The following is a 12117-nucleotide window of genomic DNA, read 5'->3' as shown; positions in this document are numbered from 1 at the left end:
GGACCACGTTGCCGCTACCTCCCTGGCTGCCACCTTTTGGGATCTTCTCCCGGGGCAGGTTTCCATTATCCTGGTTCACCTTGCCAAGGCAGCCCCTGTGCCGCTACGCCAGCCCTGTGCTGAGGGGCTGCCCTGCTCGGAGGCCTCCATCACCATGGCACCTCATCTGCATCCGACAAAGAAAAGGGGCAGAAAAGGGACGGGGGACAGCGTGTGGGGTGGACACGCCTGGTTCTGCTGGGGCTGGCCCTGACTGCGCTTGCTCCCTGCCCACGCTCGGCTCTGCTCTGCGCTGATTAACGCTTGATGTTTCATAATTAGTCACTCAAAAGGCTGCCAGCCTTTGGGCTCTCTGCAGCGCGGGTGCGAGTCCCCAGGCACAGCCTGCCTGCCCGTACACTGCCGTACCTGCGTGTTGATGCGGATGGCGCCGATGGAGGGGATCTCGAAGTAGTAACCTTGGAAAAAGAAGAGAAAAGCAGCTGGAGAGCTGGCTGCCTGGCAGCCTGGCTGTCCTGCTGTCCAGCCCTCCGTGGTTGCTGCCAGCGGTGCCAACGCCAGCCCCCAAGCAAGGGGTGAGCCCAGCACATCACAGCCTACCATGCCGGCCCCGCTCACCTTTGTTGGCGCAGGCCATCCACTGCAGCGGGGTCACATCGTAGTTGTGCTGCCCAACAGAGAAGGTGAAGACCCGCACCTGTGGCAGAGCACGGTGGTGAGGACCGTCTGCGGGGCACCTCGGTCTCCCGCACTCGGGTGCTCCTGGCTGATGGCAACCTCCCTGCTCTCTGAGGGTCCCGCATGGCCCAGGATCCCCCCACCCCACGAGTCTCCAGGTTCTGGGGAGCTGGGTGGCGATGGGGACCCCCCTGCCTTTGAGCAGCCCCATCCCCCATGCCTGGGGTGAGCTTCCCCCAGGAGGACGGTGACATTGCTCGCCGCAAACGAGGCGGAAGCTGGCAATGGCGCTGCACCAGCCGTCTCCCTCCCTGGCGAGCGGCCCCAGTCCGGCACATGACCCCACAGCCCCTCACCGTCTTATTGGGCCAGTTGTACTTCTCAAAGACGTCCTGCACGCGGTCCTCACCGCCGTCCGTGAACATCATGATCATCTTGTTGCAGTTGGCACGCGTGATATTGGACTGTGGGTTAGAGAGATGGCACCTGAGCCCGGACCCGGAGCGAGCTGCAGCCAGGAGGGCTGGCCCCAGCCCGCCTCTTTTCCTGGCCTTTTTCTCTGAGGCAAGGGTGGCCGGGGTGAGCAGGCAGGAGGAGGGACACTGTCCGCTTGGAAATGATGTTGTGGCTATTGCCGCTCGGCACCTAATAGCGCCATTCATCTTTATTTCGCCTCTGGCACGGTGTCTGGCTGGATTCAGCTCCCTCTGCCCAGCCTTGCTAACTTTCAACAACCCAGACGGGCAGTGGCAACAGCAAAACCTCTCTTACAGCGTGCCGGGGGGTGGGATGTCCCCCCCTGCACTGCAAAAGAGGACATGGAGCCCCAGGCATGGGGCATGCACGCCAAAGCCCCAGGCAAGGGGCAGCAGCCAGGTGCTCGGAGCTCTCCCGTCATCCTCGGCACCCATGGGTGCACTCTGCCCCTCCCCAGCCCGCAAGCCGGCCCCCAGCTCACATTCTGCAGCTGGTCGAAGGCGTACTCAAAGCCAGCCTTGTAGTCGGTCGTGCCCTTGGCCACCATCCCCTGCACGTCCTCCTTGAAGACCTTCTTGTTCCGGATGTTGGCCTGCACCAGGTGCTTGAAGCACGACACTGGCTTCGCCTTCTCGTTGAACTGGGAGGTGAGAGGGAGGGGAGCGGGTCTCAGAAAAGGTGTGGCCCCTCACTTACAGCTTCATTTGCTGGCCCATTCATTAGGGGAGCAGCGATCCAGCTAATGGAGCCGGGCCAGACACGTTAATTAGCGCCGGCGTGCTTGCGGCCAGACAGGGGAGGGCTGGCATGTGCTGGGCGCCCAGCGACGCACAGATGCACCGTGCGCTGCGTGAGGTCGCAGGCTGGTGACATTGCCGCAGTGGGCGTGATGTGACCGGCTGGTGGCAGACAGGAGGTGGCCGGTTGGTATTGCCCTGGCAGCATCTCTGCCGAACACCCTGTGATTGGGGCAGCTTTCGTTCACCACCACGTACAGCCGAGCCCTGAGCAGCCATTTCCTGGCTTAGGTGCAAACAGATGGCTTAGAAGAAAACAAACGGCATTTCTCTCTCTGCAGAGCCCCGTGCCCACTGGGTCTGGGGGCAAAGGGCTCCTGCCGTGGGGAGCTGGGAGCTGCCTGGGGGGCACAGCCCTGCCACCTGCCCCGCGGCACTCACCGAGGCCACGTTGACATAGTCATCGTCCGAGAGGGTGTCCAGCATCTCATAGACCGAGGTCTTCATCAGCTTGAGGGTGAGGCCGCTCACGCTGCCGCTCCTGGCAGGAGAGAGCGGTGCTGGGGGCTCGGCAGTGAGGGGGCATGGGGGTCCCTGCCAGCGCTGTCCCACACAGCCTCCCCCGGGGCCACCGGCAGGACAGCGGCACCCCAGGGAGCCGTGCCACCCTCCTGGCCTGCTTAGCCACGGCTCCCACCCGTGTACTCACACGTCCACTATGATGACCATGTCCTTCGGGGAGGAGGCGCCTTGGATGTACCTGTGGGGCGCAGAGCAGGGGGTCAGCGGGGTCAACTCATTTTGGGAGGGTGCAGCCCAAGAGCAAAGCTCTGCCAGGGCACGGGCAGCCGGAGAGCCGTGCTGAGAGCGCCCACGGCGAGGAGCAGGGACAAGGCGGTGGCGGGCGAGTGAAGGCACAGATGCAGCACGGCACAGCAGACCGCCAGCAACCCGCTGCTCGGTACTGTATCAGCCTAATGAGCTCTAAATGCTAAACTCTTCCATCATCGCAGGCCCTTTTCTGCGCGCTGATTGTGCTGACACACACATCCATATTAAGATGCTATTTACCCCCCTCCCTGGTAGCTTCAAAGGCCAGGCTGATTAGGTTATTTTTAGCTATGAGGAGCAAAAATACTACTACTACGTAAATCCTCCCCCCTGAAAATAATTAGGGAACCCTTCCTCACCCCTTGAAGCAACTAGTCCCACTCCCAGCGCCGCTGTGCCACCCTGCGTGGGACAGAGCCAGCACAGTGCTGAGCACCCGTCCTGGCAATGGCCAGGCACAGCCCAACCTCCGTGACCTGGGGCCTGATCCTGCCACGGCTGAAGTCCAAGGGAGCCTCATTTTTGGCTTGATCAGGATCAGGCCTGACGTGAATTAATTAGTGTGCTATTAGTATCAATTACTCACCATTACTGGGGAGGACTGGGGAAAGGGCAGGCTCTGATTGCTAATCCCAGGTCCTGATGCTCCCTAATTACAAACGATTGCCCTGGGTGGGATGCAGGATGCTGGTGTCCCCGCAACACCCCCATTCATGCTGGGGTGCAGGACGGGTGGCAGCTGCCCGCAGGCTTCCTGCCGTCCAGGGAGGACTGGGGGGCTCGGTGCCGGACCTGCTCCCCGGGGCTGGGCTGCTGGCGCGGCGAGGAGCCTAACTAAGATGCTGCTGGTAATGGGTTGTGGCAGCGCATCCATCTCCGCCTGCCCCGCTCAGATTAATACCGCGGGCTCCGCAGCAGAAGGCTGCGGTTAATGGTGCCATTCGTCAAGGGAGGGGAAGGCGGGCGAGTGGCGCTGGTGGCCCCACCGAGGCTGCAGGCAGGACCATGGCCCCCGTTGGGCCCAGTGGCGGAGCGGTGAGGGCTGTGTGTCACACACTGGACCCCAGCAGGCAGGAGAGGACCCCAAAAGGGTGTCCATCCCTCCCAGCACAAAGGGTGCTGCTGCTCCTCCGTGGCTGGATGGGTGAGTGCGTGGCTAGCCTGGCTAGTGGGCAGGCTAGCCGGGCTTAGTAGCCCCCATATGCACTAGTAGCTCCCCCAAAACGGCCTGTCAGTCCCCCCTCTGCCAATAACCCGCACGGATGCCCTGACAGAGAAGAGTTAATAATTAATGTGGAGCAATCAAAGACAATTAACCATAGTAGCAGGGCCATTAATTTTCTGACAAGGAGAGGGGGCAGCTCCCGGCGCGGGCAGAGGGACGGGCAGGGGATGCTCCCTTGGGATACCGGGCTCCCCGAGCACGTGCCAGAGGCCTGCGCCAGCTTTCCTCTCCATGCCCACATTTTTAGGCAGCGGCAGCAGGCAGGACGGGGCCGCAGCTCGCCCGGCCCCACAGTTTCCCAGAGCCAGTTGTTTTCCTGTCTGGATGGGGATGCTGGCCAGGACCGAGTGCTGGCAGCCACAGCTGCGGCGGGGAGCAGGGCAAGGGGTGGCTTGCCACGCTTGATCTGTAGCCAAGGATTTATCTGTCCATCCCACTCTGCCTTCCCGGGAAGAGGGGAGGGGAGCGGGGGCTGAGAGCGGCAGCGCGGGCGCCCCTGCCCATGTCACTGCGTCCGTTTGCCAACGCCAACCATGTGTGAAATGAAAAGGGGAGGGAGCTGGCTGCTCCTGGCCGGGAAGGGCCGGTGAAGGGACCCCCCTCCCCACCTGGCACCCCCTTACCAGGGCCGCCTGCGCACGTCGTAGAGGTCGATCTTATTGGGGGCTCTCCACGGGGTGGCTGCGGGGGGAAGGCAGGCGGTGAGCGAGGTGGGGCTACCCCGGGGCAGAGGATGAGGGGATGTGGGGGATGGGGCAGAGAGATGCCCAGGGCCAAGGAGGTGGCAGGCTCCGTCTGGGAGCTCACACCAACCGGCTTCGGCGAAGTATGGTTATGCGTGCCAGGTGGCCCCCGGGGCTGGCAATGGGGGGTGCTTGCCCGCATCTCAGAGTGAAAAGGGCCCGGGCTGCCCCTGGCCAGCACCCCTGGCTGGCCACCACCCCCCGCCGCTCCCCGCCACGCACCGGGGTAGTAGCGGGTGACGCCGGTGGCGCTGCCAAACACCTGCCAGAGCAGGGAGGGATCCTCCTTCCGGTTCTCGATGAAGACGTCCTCCAGCGCCTGTGTCCAGTTCAGCTCGTTGAGGATGACGGTGGCTGCGGGAGACAGAGCCAGGGATGGCGGGTGGGTGTGGGGGAGTAGCAGAGCTGGGGGGTGGGCTGGGGGGTGATGGGGATCACAGTGTCCCCATGGTGGTGGCAGGGAGGGAGAGGCGCTGTGTCCCTTCTGCTCCTTCCCACGGAGAAGCTCGCAGGGGCTTTGCAGCTGCTCCCACGGCCCCCTCGCTCCCACCAGGCTCCACCATCAGCCCGCTGTCCCTTGTCCCCAAGGTGGCTCACCTTCCGGGGCTCCCCGGGTGCTCACCGTCTCCGTCCCCTCGCTCTGGGGCAGGGACACCCACCGCTGGGGACAGCCCGCTTGCCATCTCACCCCCGTCCTGGCCAAACGCCCCACTCCTCCCACCACCACTCCAGCCCTGCTCCCCGGGGACAGCCACCAGCTGGGAAACCAAGGAGTTGTGTCCCCGCAGGGTCACACGGAGCCTCCCGGGGCCTGCTCTGCATTCCCGCTGGCCCCTGCACCTGACGCAAAAGCAATTAAGATGCCGGCAAACAGCAGTTTTAAATTATTCAGCTATTAAAGCAAAAGATAAGCTGCTGGCAGCCCCGGCCTGTGATTAATCAAGGGGGCTGGCGGAGCGTGGGGGGGCAGGCGAGGAAAGCACGGGGCTGGCCGGCCAGCGAGGAGGCTGTGTCGGGTACAGCGGGGCCTCCCGGTGCTCAGTGGGCCCTTTGGGGCACCCTAAACGCTGTGGGTGCCCCTAGCCCTGGGCAGGCATGGGGAGCCCCCCTGCTCCCTCCTGGGGGACCCTCAATTAATTTTTGGGGTGCAAGAGCTCCTGGGAGCGGCCCCCCTCCTCAGCATTGGGCAGAACAACCAGTGCAGTGCTACAGGGCAGCCGGCGCGCGTTTGAGGAGTGTATTGAGGTCTCCTACGGCTTCCTCCCACTCTTGTCCCTCCTTGAAACACCGTCATCACCCGTTCAAGCTTCCACCACGGCCCCAAGGTGCCGGCGGGACACGGGCAGTTTTCACCCAGGGTGAATCCCGGGTCCCTCCAACCCAGCACCACTGCCGGAGAAGACTTCGCCTTCCCTCGGGCAGCCGTGCCTTCAAACCGCGATTTACTCCCTCCGCTCTCCCCAGCCATTTCTCAGCACCGCGCCCGCACGCAGCGCTGTTATCTGGGCACTTAGGATGATTTCTTGTTCGGCTCTGTCACAGGGACGCGGTTTTTCCCAGGAGAAGCGGCCGCAAGCAGGCTGCCTCGGGAGCAGCCCCGGGCATCGCCACCGGCCCCAGCCTGGCACAGCGCTGGGCACCGTGCTGGACCCGTCCCCAACAGCCCCCGCAGCACCCGCACCCCCAGCCCCTCGGGGTCCGTCAGCCACACCAGGCTTGCGCCAAATGCGGCCCCTGTACCCTCCCCGTGCGCAGAGGGATGAGCTGCTGGTCACAGGATGGGGTCCAGACAGCTCCTGGCCCCCTTGGTGGAGGCCAGAGATGCCAGCCCCCCTCCCCAGTGACATCCCCATCCCTGTCCCCATCTCGTCCCTGTGCCCATCAGGGTGAGCCCAGCCCCGCCCCTCCGGCGAGTGACTGCAGATTTAATTAAAAATGGCACTGTAAATAAAACACATATAGGATGTAATTTGTGTGTGTAGCGAGGGGTGACGGCGGAGGGTGTCTCCGCAGCGGTTTAATTAGCGTGCCAGGCAGCGATAGTGCCTCTCCACCGGGTCCCACTGCAGAGACACTCCCTGCCTGGCTCCGTGGGGACAGGCCATGCTCCCGGTGTCCCCAGCAGGAGGTGGCACACGGGTAGCCCTGTGCCCGCACCCCAAACCCGCTCTCCAGGGTGCAGTGGCTGAGCACCCTGGCTTTTCAGAGCACCCGGGCATCTCCACGCGTGGTCTGATCCCTGCGCCCATGCACCGCTGTGCTCATGGCTGCTGCCCCTTTCCCCACCTGGGACCCCCCCCCGCCCTGTCCCCTCTCCAGCATCCATCTCCGGGCGGTCATCAGTCCTTGGAGCACGTTAATCTCCAATTTGCTCTCGTCCCATGGCTGAGCTGGGTGATTTACGTGGCTGTGGCAGGGCATCAGCCGCCACGTCGGCTGGAGAGCAGGGGTGAGGAGTAATGAATATTTCATCCTGTGCAGCCCACCCCGCTCGCCCGCCCCCCGCTCACATGATCTGCTTCATTAGCTGCCTGGCCTGCGCTAGCTGGGTAATAAAACTAATTGCAAATTTCTAATCCACTGCTGCCGCTGTGGTGAAATCGTCGCACCGATGTGGCTCTGAGCACAGCCGTGCCGGTAATGAGCCCGTGTACCCGGAAAAACGCTGCTCAGGGCAGGAACGTGAGCTCAGCCCCCCGTCACCATCATGACCACCCGGGAGCCTCTCGGCAAGTGCCACCGAGACAAGAGGGCGCGGGGACAGGGTGTCCTTGGGAGTGTGGGAACACAAGGGACGCCCCCCAGCAGCAGGGGCCGGGGCTGGGCGCAGGATGTGGCCCGCGGGTGCTGGAGGACGATCTCCAGCCGGGAGCGGTCCCCAGCTTGGTGCAGAGCAGCCACTAGAGGGGAATGGAGACCGACTGTCACCATGTGCCACCGCGGCAGGGCGAGGTACAAGCGGGCTCTGGAAGCTCAGGGACTGTGTCACCTCCCGACTGGGACTGAAAGCTGGTGTGGCACATCCTATCCCACCCGTCCATCCCTCCATCCATCCCTCCTCACTCCAGGGCTCGCCCACTGACCCAGTCCCCTTCTCGGGAGCAGCACGTGCCCCCCCGCAGCCGCAGGGGAACGGCCACGAGGCTGACACCCGATGCACCCTGTGCCATAATTACAACTTCTCCTTCGCTCTCCATCCCTTTCTAATAACCCCCAACCCCCAAATTGCCTCTTTGGCCCATGCTAAGACCTTGAGGGTCCCTGGGGAGGGACACACTGTCACCTTTGTCCTGACACGGGCACCATGCCTCTGCTTGGTGCCCACCCGGCTGGACGCCAGCCTGCCCTGGCACTGAGACCCAGCCCCAGGCACCCCGGCGTGATGATCCCCGGGGCTGCGGCACCCTGAGCAGGGGAGGTGGAGGTCGAGCCCGGCCCGGCCGCGCAGAGCGGAGCGGGTGAGGAGGGGCACTCACAGCCTTTGTAGATGTCCGTGGGGATCTGCACGGCAGCGTACGAATAGTTAACCTTGGTCTTGAAGTTGGCGTCTTCGGTGAACTCCAGCTTCAAGGAGTTGGACTTCTCCCTCTCGATCTCTTCTCCGTCGGGATCATCCTGGGGAAGGAGCAGAGCACACAGGGTCACCCAGGGGTGCCAGCCCCAGATGCACGCCAGGACTGCCGTCACCCAAAGGCCATTACCACCCCCCCTCCTCGCAGAGACTGGCAATGCTGGCTCCCACGCCGGATTTGGCCCGCAGCCCGCGCCAGCACCGGGGGCACAAGGGAGTGGCTGCCGGCAGCCAGTGGGCACAAAGGTGAGTGCTGGTTACCGTTGCCTCTCCGACTTCGGTAGCGCAGCAGGTATTAAATCAGACAAAAAAACCAAACAAACCAAAAAAAGCCTTGAAAATCAATTAGCAGCAAAAGGCAACTATCAAAGAACAAATTAAAACGGAGTGCAGCTTAGCGCTCTGTCAATAAGCAATGCAAACAATATTTAATTATGGTGGAGAGAGACGGCGAATTCCCCACCGCTGGTGCTGGAACGCACTCCCGTGCCTCCCAAGCCCTCCTCTCCCTTCCCAGGGCCCTGCTGCCGGAATGGCACTGGGGGCAAAATCCCTCTGGCAAGGCAGGGAGACAGAGTCAGAGCCAAGGTGCAGGGGCACGCAGGGAAGTGGGAGAAAAGGCGGTGAGATGCTCAGGGTGGGGAGGAGGAGGATGCTGCAGCATCCATCCTCGTGTCCCCAGGGCTACGTCCCTGCTGAAGAGGGGCTGAGCACAGGGCTGCCTGCCCCAGCCACAGGCAGGGATGTGCCAAACCCAAGCTGGGGCGCACCCCCTGGCCCCGGCCATGGGGGTGAAAGGGGTGGGGGGTGCAGAAGAGTAGGAGCGGATCTGGCCGCCGAGCTGCCTGGCGAGGGAGCGCATTCCCCTCGAGAAGCAGCTCAGTGCCTTTCTCTTTGTGCCTCCTCCGGAGCGAAATGCCTATCTCGGAGCCTGTGTAAGGCCAACTGATTGCGGTGGCAGAGATCAGCCCCGCAGAAACGACAGCAGACGTGACTGGAAGCGCGAGCAGCTCCAGGCAGGGCTCGTGTGGTGCCGGGCTGGGGACGGCCGCCTGGACAGATGTCCCACACTGTCCCATGGCAAAGCACCCCAGCACCAGTGGGGACAAGGGGTAGGGGCTGGTCCCATCCTGCTGTCCTCAATGGCCCAGCACAAGCAGCTCTCCCGCAAAACCCAGGGGACAAAAGAGCAGTCTGAATTTCTCATGGGAAAAGCCATCTATTTAAAAGAAAACAATATGTTTGGGAAATAAACTACAAAGCTCATTTAAACTCCCCCCCCCCCAGCCTCCTCCTCATTTCCCCTCTGCAGACGATGCCAAGAGATGCCACCTCCCCTGCGCCAGCTCTGGCCGGCCACCGAGGCGGTGACATTCCCCTGACATTGTGAGGGGTGGCCAAACCATTCGCCACAGCTCAAGAGAATAACAGGATTGATATGCAAGGTTTGGGCTTTAATTCCAGCCGATGGACTGCGAGCGCAAACACGCCACTGAGCCCATCCCGGCGCGGGGGCTCCAGCCGCCCAGAAAGACGCTGAACTCAATTACAGCCGCGGCAGCCAAGCGGGAGGCAGGCAGGGATGGTCCCCACCTCCCCTGAGCCACGTTGCCAAGACTGAAATCCAGATTGCACTCTCAATTTCATGTAAATCCGGAGAAAAGGCACAAAACGGACTGCTGGCCTCTCCGTAAAGCTGAGATGCTGCAGCAGAGCCGGCACCCCGGCTGCGTGCTGGGCTGTGGGCTAGCCCAAGAGCAGATCTGGCCCCAAACCTGCCATTATTGGGGTCAGGTCCCTGGGGGAAGGGGTTGCACACACAACAGTTCGCCCCTGCCAACCTCTCCGAGTAGCGGATGGTGATTTAGAGGGACCTGCTGAAAACAGGCTTTAGACGGGATAAAGCTGTGGCCCCGAGGGCACTGAGAGCACCAAAACCTCTGCTCTGACACTAAAACCTGTTTTTTTTCCAAGCCCAGCAAAGCCCTGGTGACACCTCCCTGTCCCTCCCCATCTGAATCAGCCGGGCACCGTACCCGGCTCGAGCCCATCCGCTGCCCCCCCGACTGCAGGGAAAACCCAACCCTCCTTTCTCCCAGGCCGGTTATTCCCCACTTCACCAGAGCTGGAACCACCGTCTCCAATTACCGCTCCTCCGTCATTATTCCGTTATACCCCCCACTTCCGAGCGGCTAATTTGTATTCTGCCAGGTTCGGCGCTGTCTGGCTGCTCCCGTTCATGTAGCTGCGAAGAAGCGTATGTACAGATCCCGGAGACAAATCCCGGGCTATCGGTCCGTGGGACACTCCATGCATCACTGACACCTATATGACAAACAGCCCTGTGGAAAGCGCTGATGTTATCCAAGCTATGTTTATCCTTTATCCATAAATCTCCCGACCTCAAGCACGTTCTTCCTGTTGGAGCCAGGCTGAATTTGGCCCCTGAAAGGGGGTCATTTACACCCAGATGAAGGCAGGCAAAGCTGTCACCAGCCCAGGCAGGGACAGGAGCATCTCAGTGCTGGGCTGGGGCTACAAGAAACTAGTCTTATAAGGCCAGAGGAAGAAATTCTGCACTAAGTTTATATTAGAGCCAAGGAGATGATGATTCAAGTTCTCCTGAACTTACACTGGTTTAACTGCGAGCATCTCAGTAGGCCCCTAGCCGCATTTTGCAGCATTCCTCATCGTTACATTTCGAAAGAACTCTGAAGCATCTATTTTATGTCTGATCTGGTACAATATGTACAATGTCACATAAACAGACGCCACAGTTTGAATATATTATTTGCTACACACCATTAGAAATCGACTCCGTGGCAATATGTCAATATTATACGCATTTATTGCTTCAGCAAGAAGTCATCACGCGCTGAGAGCTTTTGCCATCTTTAGTGCTTTAGCAGCTGGCTTGCCAGTCACAACATTTTCTCTTGAGTCTCCCAAAATGACAGACAGGGGGCAAAACCCAGAGGCACCCCAACACCCAGTGAGCACCAGTGGTACCACCCAGCAGCTTTACTGGAGGCTGCCAGGCTCTTGGCAAGTACCTGTGCTCCGTCACATCCAGATGGGTGCTGCCTGAGGAGAGTGCTGTGGTTCGGAGCTGCGGATCGAGCCGGGGATGTGACCCGGTGCGGCAGCGATGCCTTGACCAGGCGGCTCCCACGGATGCAGACACCCACGTTCATTGCTTATCTCCATGGGAACAAGCCATCCCAGCTAATGACAACTGCTTAAATGGCAGCACCGATGACAAACGCGGGGCTGATCTGGCTAGCGGCACAGGCGGCTGCTCCGGGATGCCGGCTGGGGTTTCGCAGCTCTGGACAAGCTGGGTACCCGCAGCCTCCCCCTGTGATGCTCCTCCCTGTACCCCCAGCACCAGCTCCCGACAGCATCCCTGCATCCCATGTCCTGCCCCATACACACATCCAACCAAGAACACATCACACCGAGATCCCAATACATCCTTTTAAATTTCCCAGGGGCACCCATCCATGCTGAGTCCGGAAAAGCCAGGGAAATATTCATATCAATGTGCAGTGATTATTGCTAATAATGAATATAAACGCCAGCCCTCGGCACATGGCTGAGAAACTCCTGCCCCACCCAGAAGGGTCTTTCTTCTTCTTAAATGTCTCAGCTTTTCCTGAAATGCGGCAATTTAATGCCAGGGAGGGAGACGGTGTGCTCTCCAGCCACGTTCCTGCTTTTATAGCAGCCCAGGTTATAAATAACAATCAGCCTCTCCCGCCAGCCTGCTCCCCTATCCCCCTTCACTTTTTTAAATCTTTGCCAAAGGTACTGTTTAGAGATCTTTCTAGACCATTTATTTTTAAATTACCAGCC

The 12117-nt window shown here is 61.0% G+C and overlaps 1 protein-coding gene across 3 annotated transcripts in view; it reads right to left on the bottom strand.

Annotated features, from left to right (window-relative positions):
• Nucleotides 1–12117, bottom strand: part of CACNA2D2 (calcium voltage-gated channel auxiliary subunit alpha2delta 2) — a 204799-nt gene that overhangs the window by 16205 nt on the left and 176477 nt on the right. For all 3 annotated transcript variants that reach the window (XM_086755540.1, XM_086755542.1, XM_086755541.1), the window contains exons 6-14: nucleotides 8168–8306; nucleotides 4914–5045; nucleotides 4572–4629; nucleotides 2602–2652; nucleotides 2334–2433; nucleotides 1637–1795; nucleotides 1035–1142; nucleotides 619–697; nucleotides 409–458 (exon numbers count right to left, since the gene is read on the bottom strand). In XM_086755540.1, coding sequence (XP_086611666.1) covers nucleotides 409–458; nucleotides 619–697; nucleotides 1035–1142; nucleotides 1637–1795; nucleotides 2334–2433; nucleotides 2602–2652; nucleotides 4572–4629; nucleotides 4914–5045; nucleotides 8168–8306 — 876 coding nt within the window. The remainder of the gene's footprint in view (nucleotides 1–408; nucleotides 459–618; nucleotides 698–1034; nucleotides 1143–1636; nucleotides 1796–2333; nucleotides 2434–2601; nucleotides 2653–4571; nucleotides 4630–4913; nucleotides 5046–8167; nucleotides 8307–12117) is intronic.

This window comes from Chlamydotis macqueenii, chromosome 10 (assembly GCF_036417535.1).
Source record: "Chlamydotis macqueenii isolate bChlMac1 chromosome 10, bChlMac1.mat, whole genome shotgun sequence".
NCBI classification, from domain to species: domain Eukaryota; kingdom Metazoa; phylum Chordata; class Aves; order Otidiformes; family Otididae; genus Chlamydotis; species Chlamydotis macqueenii.
Note: the sequence above shows the minus strand (reverse complement) of the source record. Positions and strands in the feature narration are given on the sequence as shown.